The sequence below is a fragment of the Nyctereutes procyonoides genome, unplaced genomic scaffold, assembly GCF_905146905.1.
Source record: "Nyctereutes procyonoides isolate TBG_1078 unplaced genomic scaffold, NYPRO_anot_genome, whole genome shotgun sequence".
NCBI lineage: Eukaryota > Metazoa > Chordata > Mammalia > Carnivora > Canidae > Nyctereutes > Nyctereutes procyonoides.
This window is the reverse complement of record NW_026575140.1, coordinates 31,179,579-31,193,486: the sequence shown is the minus strand read 5'-3', so window position 1 is coordinate 31,193,486 and position 13,908 is coordinate 31,179,579. Positions and strand designations below refer to the sequence as shown.

General features: G+C 48.8%; 1 protein-coding gene across 1 annotated transcript in view; it reads right to left on the bottom strand.

Annotated features, from left to right (window-relative positions):
* The window catches only part of CEP104 (centrosomal protein 104), a 36,587-nt gene that overhangs the window by 22,094 nt on the left and 585 nt on the right, over positions 1-13,908 (bottom strand). The window contains exons 2-9 of the mRNA XM_055306297.1: positions 9,238-9,364; positions 7,793-7,966; positions 7,263-7,401; positions 5,718-5,780; positions 5,332-5,411; positions 3,041-3,209; positions 2,422-2,577; positions 1,212-1,436 (exon numbers count right to left, since the gene is read on the bottom strand). Coding sequence (XP_055162272.1) covers positions 1,212-1,436; positions 2,422-2,577; positions 3,041-3,209; positions 5,332-5,411; positions 5,718-5,780; positions 7,263-7,401; positions 7,793-7,966; positions 9,238-9,350 — 1,119 coding nt within the window. The 5' untranslated portion in view covers positions 9,351-9,364. The remainder of the gene's footprint in view (positions 1-1,211; positions 1,437-2,421; positions 2,578-3,040; positions 3,210-5,331; positions 5,412-5,717; positions 5,781-7,262; positions 7,402-7,792; positions 7,967-9,237; positions 9,365-13,908) is intronic.

The window sequence follows — 13,908 nt, the reverse complement described above, 5'->3', positions numbered from 1 at the left end:
TGACATGGGCTCTTCACCTCCCAGAGCTTCCATCCACATGTGGAAACAGAGATGCACACCTAAACAAGTACATATGTAGCAGAGTTTTGGGAAATTAAATAACAGATTCCAGAGTAATTTTCTGAGGCAGGTGTCACTATGACATTCACACTTAATACCCACTGAGATATTAACTGGGTATAAACCGCATGAGAGTGAGTTCCTCATATTCTAAAATCTACTCTGCTGTAACACAAAACATGTTGACATTCTAACAAAGGAGAAATTGGAGTATTTTAAATCAAAGTATTAGATATGACTTAAAGCAATAAAGTTACAGACAAGATGCTCCTGATGGAGATGACAGGAACCCTCAAGATGTGCCCTGGGAGGCCAGCATGAGTGCTGTCCCCTCTGGCTTTCCTGGAGGACACTTGCCCGTGCCCACCCAACATCCTGTCTTCCTCCCCAGAGTCGCTGGCCATGCTGCCTTGCACGCCAGCAGGACCTCCAGTGAGACCTCCTCTGGTCCTCACCATCACTCAGAGGGTGGTATGTGACTGCTAAACTCGGGAAGACTCTTGCTCAGATGGGACAACGTGCAGACCTGAAGCTAAGGGCCACGTGACAGCTCCAGCCCTAGGGTGACTTGGAACCACAGGAAACAGAGTTGACAGGAGAAAAGAGGCACTGATGATGCTATGAAGCTACTGAACCCTGAAACCCACATGACCTCTTAAGTCTCGAGTTATAAAAGCCAGGAAACGCCCAGTGGGAGCAAGGTCGTCTGTTACAACACAGAAAATCCTGATAGTATATTAACCATGCATGACTTGTGTGGAGGTTCTACTGAAGTCAGACCTCAGTGGGCGCTTTACAAACATGGTCTCGTTTATTCCTGGAAATAATCCCTTAAGCAGCTGTTTGTGCATTTTTACAGAGAGCAAAGGAGAGGCTCAGGAGGATGGTGCATCCCAGAGCACCGGCTGATGGGTACAGACACAGGTGCGAGGGCTGGTGCGTCTGACTGCAAACAGGGTCTCCCACTAAGGTGTGATTACCCGCTGGGTGCATGTACCACCATGTTCTGGCTTTGGGAACATAGGGCAGGAAGGAGTTCTGTAGTTGTGTGCCCTGATCCATCCCCTGCACCAGGAAAGCCTTAGCACCATGTGGGTCCTCTCTATGTATCTGTTGAATAAATTGCACACAATCTGTTACCAGTTACCTACATGGGTCTTGAGATGAGGGTCTGTGGCAGGTGGCGACTGGTCTGCTGTGGAGTGCTGAGAAGGGCCTGGGGGATGTGCTGGAGGCTTTTCCTGAAGGAAAGGCTCTGCAAACCGGCTTTCTGGTGCACTTTCTTCTTGCGGTGGTAGAGATGGCACTTGCTGTTTGTGGCGAGGACTGGCAGAGTGAGTGAGGGGCTGGAGGGGCAGGTCAGAAGGCCTTCGCATCTGGGGAAAAACAGGATGCTTCACTCCCAGTGCTGTTGCCACACCACTGGGGGGTGGGGTGGGGCAGGAGGATGTGACAGTTTAGGAAGGCAGAATGACAAGCTGCATCAAGGACTGCATCAAGCTGCACGAGGGCATCAGGACTGGTGCCCTCCAGTCCTGTCACATCCTTTTAGCTATCTCTCCATGGCTGCCATGTGCCCTACAGAAGTGACATGTGTGCCAGAACACTAGAGTGACAATAAGCACAGTGCCTGGGTTGCCACAGTATGGAAACACACACACAGACTTGCCAGCAAAGGTGTGGTATGTAGGTAGGAAGCACCTGGGTGGGACCTAAAACCCAGTGGCTGCAAAAGTGGGCTATTTTGTGTCATCTCAACATAGTTAGCATGTGGCGGCCATGGCGGTAGGTGGGTCAGACAGACGATCTCATTTAATGCATACCACTTTTACCCCATAAATGGGATAAGGAAACTGAGGCAGAGTGGCTAAGGAATGACCCTGAGATCACACAGCCCTAAGGGGGCCAGGTCTGAGCCCAAGCAGCGCAGCTCCAGAGTCTGTGCTGTCATGCACGACTCTGCAATGTGGTGGTACGTACACCAGCTGCCTGTGTGGGTTCTAATGATCAGTGGCAGTGTGTCCCAGGAAACACGGCCTCAACAAGCTGAGGCCGTTAGGATTATGCGTGCACAACACTCCTGAGGCTACTCATGGCAAGGCTGCCATCGGTTCATTTTACAAATGAGGAAGCTGAGCTGGGGAGAAGAGGTGAGATCCCCGGTTCCAGCTCATCCCCTTTCTCCTCTGCCATGAGTCTTCATGCAAGTGGGTGTCCAGCAGCACCTCTAGAACTGACGTCACCTGTCTGAACTGTCACCTGTGTGTTATGGAGCCATGTGCACGTCACATACATAATGAGGACACACGGGCCCAGTGGCTGAATCTCTTTGGCCCTGGGGACTGCTGCCCAGGCACCTACCGGCTCAGCATCCACGAGGCTGTGCAGCTGCAGCTGCTCATACACTTGGTTGCGAAACTGCTCCATCTGCTGCTTCTTCTCCTTGGCCAGGTCATAGTCCTCCTTCTCAACCGCACAGCGCTTTTCCACCTCGTACCTCCCAAGGCGCTCGCCAACCTGAAGCACACAAGGCCACTCTGCTTCAAATGTGCATCCAGCCACATCCAGTGCAAAGACAACTTTTAAAGCAAGGGCTAGGTGATAGAGGTGCTGCCTGCCCCATGTACCTTGCTGGGAGGAGGGACCAAGCCTGGGCAGTTAGACAACAGCCACGCTGGCCTGCATGGGGCGTGCTGCCTGTCACCACGCCAGTGTCTAAGAAACTGCATGAATCCATGGGATGGTAAGCATCTTATGTTTTTCTACTGCCTTAGGAAAGCAACATGGCATCTGAAGAGGCTGAGTTTGTGCCTTCACTTACATTTTACTTGGCTGCTCATCTGTCTGTAACTTTATGTTGCTTACCTCCTTGGACCCACACTAGTGTCCATAGCTTTTAGTGGCCTACATCTTTGCTGTACCATGTGTCAGGACCACTCTCACACAACCGAGGGAGGACTGTTGTCTCCAGGAGTAGTACCTTTTGCAAATCAGCAATAGCTTGTTTTAACTTCTTGGCATAGTCGTAACGTTCCTTTTGGACAGCTTCACGTTTTCTTTCATCTAATTTGCGTATAATCTGGGCAACTTCTGGATCTTGGTACATATCAAAAGCTAAGTCATCCAGTGGAGAAATGTAGTCAGATTTCCTAAAGGAAAGAGATGAATATCTTAGCTAACTTCGACACATGTGGTAGAGTGATGGTGGAGGGAGTCCTACAGGCTCAGTCTGAAGGTACAGATAGTCACAGAAATGGCACCCCCAAATCTGCTCTTGGAGCATTCTTGCCAGAGAAAGTGGAAGCTCAGAAAAAATCAGGAATGGGCTTCAGGTCACCCAGCTCTTAAGTGCAGGTGGGTCTCTCTGACTCCACAGCTTATGCTCCTGACCATTAGTTAACTGCACTTGGGGGCATCTGAGTCTTTGGTTTATTTGTTTTTCAATAAATATTTTGAGTGCAGACTCTGTGCTCGGCTCTGTTCTAGGCACCGGGGGCATAATAGTGCAGGTGAATCATGTGTAGTCTAGGGGAAAACCCAAGCCAAAGTAGACTATCAGGCCCCATCCCTAAAGAATCTGACTTGGTGGGTTCCAGGTGTAATCTAGGTGTCCATACTTGACACCAGTGCCACAGTAACTGTGACAAGCACTAAAGATGCAGAGGTGCCCTGCCAGGGCCTCAGCTCAAAATGTCAGACTGCATGATATCCCAAGTCCTGGGGAGTTCAGAAAAACCCTTCCAGGAATAAAAGATCTTTCTAGTGATCTGAGTAACTGATTTCTGATTAAGTATCACCTCATTCTTTCTTTCGTGTTCTGCAGCAGGCTGGCAGCTTTCTCCAGGGTCTAACATTTAAAACAATAATGCCAGTCTCACCACTCAACAAAAATGTTAACAGAGGACATGTTTCAATGTCTCTATTGTAACAGCTACACAAAATAAGCCAACTGGCAGCTTTGACTTAGATATCTTTATATACAGGTAAATTTTAATGACAGTATTACTTGTCATAAAAAATGTGGCTGTCAGGGCACCTGGGTGGCTCAGTGGTTGAGGTCACCCTTGGTTCAGGTCATGATCCCGGGGTCCTGAGATCAAATCCTGTAACAGGTTCCCCACAGGGACCCTGCTTCTCCCTCCGCTTATGTCTCTGCCTTTCTGTGTCATGAAAAAATAAATTAAAAATAAATAAATAAAATAAATAAAATAAAATAAATTGGTTGTCTAAAAATAAATTGAAACAGGACACAGTATGACATCACCTTTCAGCATGATCAAACATCCCCCCAACACTTCTCAACTCCTGGAAATGAGGTGATGGGGTCAGCTTTGGCAGCTTTGAACAGTATCAGTTAATCCCAGTGATGACCAAACAGTAACACGCTTTGGTATTGGCACAAGATTAACTATTTTTACCTAAATACATACTATACTCTTAAGTCAAAGTTTCTTTGCCTTCAAGTCCTAGAGATGAAAACAAAGACTTAATTATGAAAATGCTACAAAGAAAAAAACATGACATCATCTGGCATGGGCAATGGGCAGCTTCAGAAGAGCAGGTCTCGCCCAGATTTAGGGACAGAGTCTATTTTTTAAGCACTCCCTACTGACATCATCCACCAGTTGATAGCCAGGCTGCAGGCCCAGGAAGACTCCACAGAAAGCAAGGCAGTCCAAACACTGACACAAAGTAATTCCTTCTTAAGCCAGGCTCTTGTGCTTGCATAAAATATGGAGATTCTCTCTGCGGTCACCCAGGAGCCACTTGCTGTGCTAAGTGTATGCACCAGTGGACAGTGAGCCTTGCGCCCAGTGGAGCCTCCCCTGGGTCCCCAGCCTGCGGGAGGCAGAGCTGTATGTTCATGGGATGGATGAGAGTGGGGAGGGCTCAAAGCAAACATAAGATGAAGGCTCTAGTAATGGATAATCTGGGTCAATGAATTCCTTTAATTTTTACCTATGAAGTTGCCTGTGCTAGTAAAATACCAAAGTACGGCCGATAGATCTATCTGCACTCATTGTAGGAACTTTCTAGTAACACCTGAATACACAAGAAACAGAGTTGTCTCTGAAGGGCGATAAATGAAGATGTGCTAAGGAGAACAGTGACCTTAATCTTTAAGTATATTTGAGTCAATCTCATCAGTGGCTTATCTAGCTCAGAACTGAATTTAGTGGCTCTCAAAGTCCTAGTCCTCTGGAAGTGACTCACACCTTGACAATCCTGAAGAAAGTCCTAGGAGCTGAGGGTCTGGGGGAGAACTCTTACCCAGTACAGGTTCCTTCCAGAGCTGGGTCCTCACTGCTGTGCTGGCCCAGGTAATGATCAATCAGTTTCTCTCTAGAGGTCTTTGGGAGCAAAGAGTTCTGCTTAGCGTTTCAGAGGAAAACAGGAACAACATGAAACCTTAACTAAGAGATATGATATAGAGATGTCAGTGGGCTTTGAGGATCCTAGGTTTTTGGAAGGACGGTTAAAATTCTTGAGGAAAAGAGAGAGTTTAATATACTATAGCTGCCAAAAATTATCTGCTAGCTATTCAAGAGACAATTTAATAAAGATTTTCCAAGGTGACACTTTTTGTGACAAAAATAATCAATCCTGCTTGTTAGAGATACATTTTCTTCTTTGAGAATGAAACCTCCCAAACTTACAATATTGCTTTCATCACCGAAATCTGCAGGGTCTCCAATGATATTTACTGCAACCAGAGCAACCTAAGAAAGAGTTAACCAATAGAAATTAAGAATAAAATTTTGGCAATGACTTATCCCCTTTATTACAATCTGCTTGTTCATACTATACTGTCATCAAGAGGGATGATGTACACCAAAGTATATTAACTGTAAAATGTCAAGCTATAGAATTATTATTACTAATTCCTATAAATTATACAAGGTAGTATTCTAACACCTAATCAAGTGGCTGTTTAATTTTTTAAAAAGATTTTACCTATTTAAGAGAGAAAGTGCTCATGCGAGAGAGCACAAGCAGGGGGAGGAGGCAGAGGGAGAGGGAGAAGCAGGCTCTTCAAAGACCAGGGAACCTGACCTGGGGCTTGATCTCAGGACCTCGGGATCATGACCTGAGCCAAAGGCAGATGTTTAACTGGCTGAGTCCCTCAGGCATCCCTCAAGTGGCTATTTTAATATCTAAAGTACATTAAAACAATAATGGCTAAAAACCTCCACAGTTTTAACACAGCGCCACACCAAACCATCCACTCACAGTCCAGTATGGGGTTCCATCTACTCAATCTTGGTAATCTAGACAATGGACTGAAGGCCTGCATTAGCACAGCTCAGTTTGTCTGGGCCAGTGGCTCCACCTGACACCCTCCCTTCCTTGAACATCACTGCAGTGGAACTGAGTGACAGGGTATTGCTGGTGGGCTGAGGTAGAAGCACATTAGCGATCAATCTTCAGGTTTACAGTCAAGCACTGTTGCAGCAGACCAAGCAATGGAACTGCATCTCAGAGCTCTCCTCAACCTACTTGCTGGGTTTAAAACTCTGATTTGGTGGAAGGAATGTTTCCACTCCTCTTGGAGGGAGCAGGGAGTGCTGTCAATATCCATGCTAATTATGAGTCTGCTTTGGACACAACTGATTTCTACTACATCAATCATGCCAAATCCAAAACAAAACTAAAAGACAAGAAAAAGGAACAGAAAGACAAGGGGAGGGAGGGAGAGATTAAGAATGAGGACTTAGAGCTGGGCTGCCTGTACCATGAAATCATACCCCCAAGTTCTACCAGGGGACTTATCTCTTAAAGGTTTATAGGTTTATCCAGAAGAGTGTCACCTAACAGAAACCATGCAAGCCACATGGATAATTTTTCTAGTGGACACAGTAAAATTTTGTAAAAAGCAGATGATGTTAATTTTAAACCCAAGATCACCACAATTTATCATTTCACTCTATAACTGATTCCATTACCCACACAAAGTCTTTGAGTTCGAGTATCCAGTTAGCCTGAGTGGGCCCATCGTACTTGGGTTGGCCAGGCTCCCAGTGTGTATCTGTGGTGTGGGGCAGCAGCTCCTGATCGCATAGCACAGCTCCAGAAGAGCTTAATATTCTTCTATAAAAGTTACTATCTTAAAAAAAGATTTGAAATACCTTTGCCCAGGGGTGCGGGCCCCTATAATGTTGCAAGAAGATAGGGAGCAGTCTAGGTGAGGGCACGTGTCTCACCTGATTGTATATGTTGTACTTGTTGACATGGTTCTCATGAAAAATCAGCTTAAGAAACTGTCCTACTGCATCCACGTACACTGACTTCAGCTCCCGGGCTTTACAGCCTGTCTTCTCGTTGTCACAGAGAGAAACATAGCTGAAAGAGAGAGCACACGCTGGAACCATGATGACAGGAAATGTGTGTGCAATGAAACTGGCCTCTGCTCCTACTGAGCTCAACGGGTTTAAATCAAAGTTTAAATCAAAGTCTGAAGGGAAAACCTAGGGAGAAGCCCAGAAACTGTATTCTAACCAGTTTTCTTAAAATGAGTTCTGCGTCTGAAAAGCAGAGACAAATGCTAGCAACAGATGGACAGCACTGCTAATAGAGCACATCTCGGTGTGGCAGCTGCTCAGAAATGTGCTTGAGCACATGGGAGTCTGTGACCCAGGACCAAAAGCAAGGGGTGGTCCCTTCATTCCCACGGCTCTGACACAGGGAGAGTCAGGTTAAAGTTCCCAACACGAGCCTTCACTCTCACCCTTACCCAAGTCTTCGAAAGCGCTCAGCCTGGTAGGGCACGAAGTACTCGGGCAGGCTCTCACTGATGTAGAACTCCACTTTACTGGGGATCATGTACTGGTGGGCAAGCAGTTGCAGTTTCCTGATTCGACACCTCTCCACCATCTGAAGAACAATTTCTTGTGGAAACTGGCAAAATCTGAAAGCAAACACATTTGGTTTTTCACATGCGCGGGTTCTGGCTGCATGTGCGGTGCTCTGCAAGCAGCGAGGTGGGCTGCGAGTGCTGTGTCTGAGACCTGCCTGTGTTGGAGCTGAAGCTCCAGTGCAGACTGCATCTGCCTGCTGCCTTATGTGAATCATGCTTCTGGTAGTGGGAAAACCATTTGAAATGAAGTTCAACACGAGATAAACAACATCAGTCGTAAGAGGCTGTACTAGTGGGCAAGAAAGAGCCAAAGGATTTTTCCACAGGAACCCAAATGCTTCAGGAAAGCCACCTGCTTAGAGAATCCTGAGGGACGTGTGCCTATAATGTGTGCTTGGCAGTCTGCAGGAGAAGCCTACAACTGCCCACAGTGGAACTTCTACTTTTGCTTAGTAAGTGACAGAGCACGTTAAAAATCTACATGAGAAGGAGCTGGAGAACCAGTGTTGACAAAGACCTCACACTGCAGGAGCTGATCATGACTTAGCAACAGAGCACAGTGCCCCAGACAGTAGATACTACATACGCTGGGCTGGTAAGCACTGGATTACTAAGACACTGGGGCGTCCAAGGCCTGGGCAGGGGGAAGCAACAAAGGATGGAACAGCTGGACAGGACCCAGTGGTCTCCTGGGTGAGCCCACTCCTGCCTCCTGGCCATGCTCCCTCCCTTCTCCACCACCTCTCCTAGCAGCCCTACACACCACTGTTGAGAAAGCAGGAGCCTCACATGGGGCTCTTCCTACTGCTCCCCAAATGGAACAGCATCCCTGCTGGGGCATCATCCCCCACCCCAAACTGCACCAGGGCCAGCCTGTCCCCACCCTGGCTTTTCTCTCCCCATCACTCCCATCAACACACAAACACACTCTGGAACCCACCCCTCCGCCCCCATTTTAAGAAACCCCTCCTGTGACCCCACATCCTTCTCAGCAACCAAGCCACCACTTGGCTGCCCTTGGCAAACATCACATAGGAGCTGTCTATGGCCACCAGCACAGCTTTCTCATTCATCCCCTCCTCACCCGCGCCAGGGCACCCTACTTGCACATTTCTTAGGTGAATGTCAGTAAATGTTATTAGGGGAAAGGGTCCAACAAATTTTCTTTAAAAACCTAAGGAAAAAACCCATGCCATCACTGCACAGACGGCACTGCAGCATGCTAACCACCACATGGTTCTGAGGCTTGAGTCATTAATACAAGCAGAAGTGTCCAATGAAAGGAGCCTACCACCCTAGCCCACAGACCCAGTCTGGCCCACCTCGGTGACCTCCACCCGCTGACGGTTGGTGCGTGGATCATTAGTTCCCGGGCACTGAAGCCATCTTCATGTCCAGAGGAGCTGACCACAACGAAGCCAATCTTGTGGGGCATCCTGGACGCTGGGGCTGTTTATAAGGACAGGAAAGACTTCTTTAAGATAAAGGAACTTGGGAACGTTTTATCACATTGAACGTATTAGCTCATGCCTTGCTCATAGACAAAATAATTCACAACATGTCAGAATTTTCCCATCTCTGAAGGAATCTAGGTTTTAAGTATTTCTCATGGGAGCCTCTAACTCTATTTAAGGTACCATTTTTCTTCACTTTTTCTAAAAGTATGTCTTAAAAATTTGACAAGTGCTGTGGGTTGAATTGTGTCTCCCCCCAAAATAGGATGAAGTCCTAACTCCCAGGACCTGTGAATATGACCTTTATTGGAAATAAGGTCTCTACAGATGTAATAAGGTGAAAACGAGGTCATGCTGGAGGACGGTGGGCCCTGATACAGAAGCACTGGTGTCCATCTGAGAGGCACAGACACGCACACAGCCAAGGCGAAGATCAAGAGATCGGAGCAGAAGCCAAGGAGGACCCAGGGGTGCTGTCAGCACCAGAAGATGGGATGATCCTCCTGTGGAGCCTTTACAAGGAGCATGGCCCTGCAGACACCCTGACTGCGGGCTTCTAAGTCATCTGGTTTGTGGCAGTTTGTTATAGCAAAAACAAAGAGTTTTGTTAAGATAAAAACATCAAGTTTTTTATATTAGTTAAGAAACTAATATAACCAGTGTGTTAATAAGTTACACAAAAATACGGGAGGAAAGGGTGGGTTAATCAACATCATGACCACTGCTGAATGCAAATGTATGGCTCAAGCAAGGAAGGCAGGACTACAGGGAGATATGCCAGGTGCAGAAAGTACACCTGGGGCCTGCTTGAGGAGATATTTAAATATTGGTTGGATGAACTTTTTATGTCATTGTTTAGGGAACTGCTCATAGTTGAATATCATTTTGAGGGTGGGTGTTGTGATGTCTGGTCATGCCTGCTCAGCATCCATCCTATCCTGGTTTGGAAACAGCACCTCAATTGCAGTTTCTACCTGCACCGCTCCCAGGCTTGGTCAGACTGTGGGTTCCTGAACCACAGCAGCTGGTTCAGGGATGGCAACATGAGAGCAGGACCCAAACTGGACTGATGTGACTCTATCCCGGGCCTCTGCTGGGGCTACCGGGAAAGAGAAGCTTTTTTGCTGGGGCTGCAGGCTCAGAATATTTCCGGGAGGGGATCCCTGGGTGGCTCAGCGGTTTGGCGCCTGCCTTTGGCCCAGGGCACGATCCTGGAGTCCAGGGATCGAGTCCTGCATTGTGCTCCCGGCATGGAGCCTGCTTCTCCCTCTGCCTGTGTCTCTGCCTCTCTCTCTCTATGTCTATCATGAATAAATAAATAAAATATATATATATTTTAAGATATTTCCAGGAGCTAGTGACAGCCACCAGTGAGGAGGTTCTGCCAAAGAACAGGCAGACATGGGGAAACAGCTGTCTTGGGAACCCTGAGGTTCAGCCACATTTAAGACCCAAACTACTCATGAACTTCTGCTTATTTTCCAGTTCTGGAGCCAATCAAATTCCCCTACAGTAAGCCAATGTGAACTAGGTTTAAGTATCTGCAACATGAAACCCCATCCTCACTAAGAGAAAACAAAGAATTCTCCAGAATGTTCTCTGGGATAGGACATACTGTCAATTGAAATTCTGAATAGCAAGTAACATATAGATATATCCTAAATGAAATTTTGCTTATTTTAATATGTTTGATACATGATCTAGATCTTTCTTTTACTTTCATTTAGAACCTCAAAAGGCCTACATCAGGGGATCCCTGGGTGGCTCAGGGGTTCGGCGCCTGCCTTTGGCCTGGGGCATGATCCTAGAGTCCTGGGACTGAGTCCCACCTTGGGTCCCCCTGCGTGGAGTCTGCTTCTCCCTCTGCCTGTGTCTCTTTCTCTGTCTCCCACGAATAAATACGATCTTTAAAAACAAAACAAAACAAAAAAACAAAAGGCCTACATCAATAAATTATTAACTGCTACTTGCCAATCCTCTTAGAATATATGAACACAAGCATTAGAAATAGAATAAACCACTATTAAAGATTGTAATTTTTGACAATGAAGGATGTCACAGTACAGCAGAGGAATGCTAAAGTAAACTCACTCAGAAAATAAAGGAAACCAAGCACAAAAACTGAATGAGTGCAATTATACACAGGGTGTGCTATAGAGCCCCACCTGCATTCCCACCGGAGTGGGATTTGTCTTCCACAGCCTTGGGCTCTTAGCAGACTTACCCTCTGTCCTACTCCCCATCCTCAAGTGCCAAGTCTTATTGGTCCTGCCTTTCAGGTGATAGACTATGGCCGAATCCACTCTTCTCCACCCCACTGTCTCTTCTACAGGATGACAGTGGACTGTGGCCAGGTCTCCCCACCTGGAGCACTCCCCCTGCTCCCAGCTATACTGTGTTCCTTCTCAAGCCCAACTGGGGTCATCAGTATCTGTGTCCTACCTCAGAGCTCTTCATGTGCTCCCTGTCCAGGGCGGAAGGGTCAACTGTGTCCTGACCCAATCTGCTGTTCAAACCCTCAGTTCTTGTCACGCATTCTAAAGTCCAGGCAAGCTTAACTAAAAATCAGTTATCTCTCTCTCTGTTCTGAATTTCTCAAATTTTTCTGTCATCTTTAAGAGCAGGGACCATTACGCCCTATTCCACCTTGAAATTAGTAGGTATCTACTAAATATTTTCAACTGAATGTGATTATATTTCTTGAAATTCTAAAATTTGAAACACCATGCATATTGCCCCACGTATATTCCTTTACAGAGCACTCTCGCTTGCAGATAGACACTACCTTTAATGCACTTATTGTGTGCCAAGGGCCGACCTCAACACTAGACACATACGCGTGCCTTCATAACGACTCTGACAGGTTTGTCGTCATACCAACTTTAGAGATGTGAAATCGAGGTACAGGGAGCCCTTGCTCAAGGCTATAAGACTAGCAAGCCATGTAGGCAGAGTGATTTTAGCTGGTTGTGTTCCAGAGTCTCTGATCTTGGCCAATACCCTCTGCAAAGGTTCTAAGACTTAAAATAGGACCTTTGAAATCCAAATAGGGGTTATGTCCACTATACTATATTGCCTCAATAAATCCCAAACAAAGTACCGGTGTGTAGGAATCAGGTAGGAGGAATGCCCTGGCACTGTAGACATCACCTCGCTTTAAGTATTGGAAAGCATTCCTTTATGGCCACTCTCTTCCAAAGCCCTTCCACCTCGTACCCCAGGGTCCTCTTTGTGGAAACCTTTGAGAGTGTTACGTGATACTGGAGGTGTCACTAAAGGATGCTGCTATCAGACTATAAAAACCACCGCTAACATTTTGACAAAAATCAAAGCTCTGTTGAAACTTAGCCATTAGCACGCAGGGCCGCAAGCAGCAACTGCTGTCCTGGGTTCCCTTGCTACCACGCCGGTGCCTGCAGGGACGAGGGTAGCTCCGCCGCTCCTTCACTGCGGCTATCAGCACGTACCTTTCCAACTGTGTATCAGGATTGTTGACATCTAGAAAGTAAACTGAAACAATCCGGCAACTTCCCAACATTTTGCTACAAGACTAGGAGATAAACCTTGTTTCCACTTCTCTTTTTAGGGAAACTTAAACGTTACAAGTGCAGATAATGTTTGGTCAAGTAATCCTAAAGCCTGAAAGTGCCGCAGAGCGTATCCCAAGCCGAATTCGCACCAAACGGAGGGGGTGGGCGTGCAGAGCAGCGCTGAGCCCGCACAGGGGCGCGGCCGCGCTCTCCTTTCACTCGGGTCAGTCGGGGTTCCGGGTCACCGTCAGCTAAGTCCGGCGCCAGCTCGAGGCCACCGCAGACCAGACCTCGGGTTGTGGCTGGCGGTGTCCGCTCCGGCAAGGGCACCCCCTGGGGGCGAGCTCCCCGCCCGCGGCCGGGACCCCGGTCCTCCGACCGCGCCACCTCGACAGGCGCCCCCCCAACCCCGGGCCCAGCCCCAGGCCCCGACCCCCGGCCGCGCCCACCTCTGCAGGCCCCCCTGACCCCGGACCCCCCGGCCGCGCCCACCTCTGCAGCCCTCCCCACCACCCCAGGCCGCGCCCACCTCTGCAGGCCCCGCAGCCCTGGACCCCCGGCCGCGCTCACCTCTGCAGCCCTCCCCACCACCCCAGGCCGCGCCCACCTCTGCAGCCCTCCCCACCACCCCAGGCCGCGCCCACCTCTGCAGGCCCCCCTGACCCCGGACCCCCGGCCGCGCCCACCTCTGCAGCCCTCCCCACCACCCCAGGCCGCGCCCACCTCTGCAGGACCCCCGACCCCGGACCCCCGGCCGCGCCCACCTCTGCAGCCCTCCCCACCACCCCCGGCCGCGCCCACCTCTGCAGGCCCCCGCAGCCCTGGACCCCCGGCCGCGCTCACCTCTGCAGCCCTCCCCACCACCCCAGGCCGCGCCCACCTCTGCAGGCCCCGCAGCCCTGGACCCCCGGCCGCGCTCACCTCTGCAGCCCTCCCCACCACCCCAGGCCGCGCCCACCTCTGCAGGCCCCGCAGCCCTGGACCCCCGGCCGCGCCCACCTCTGCAGCC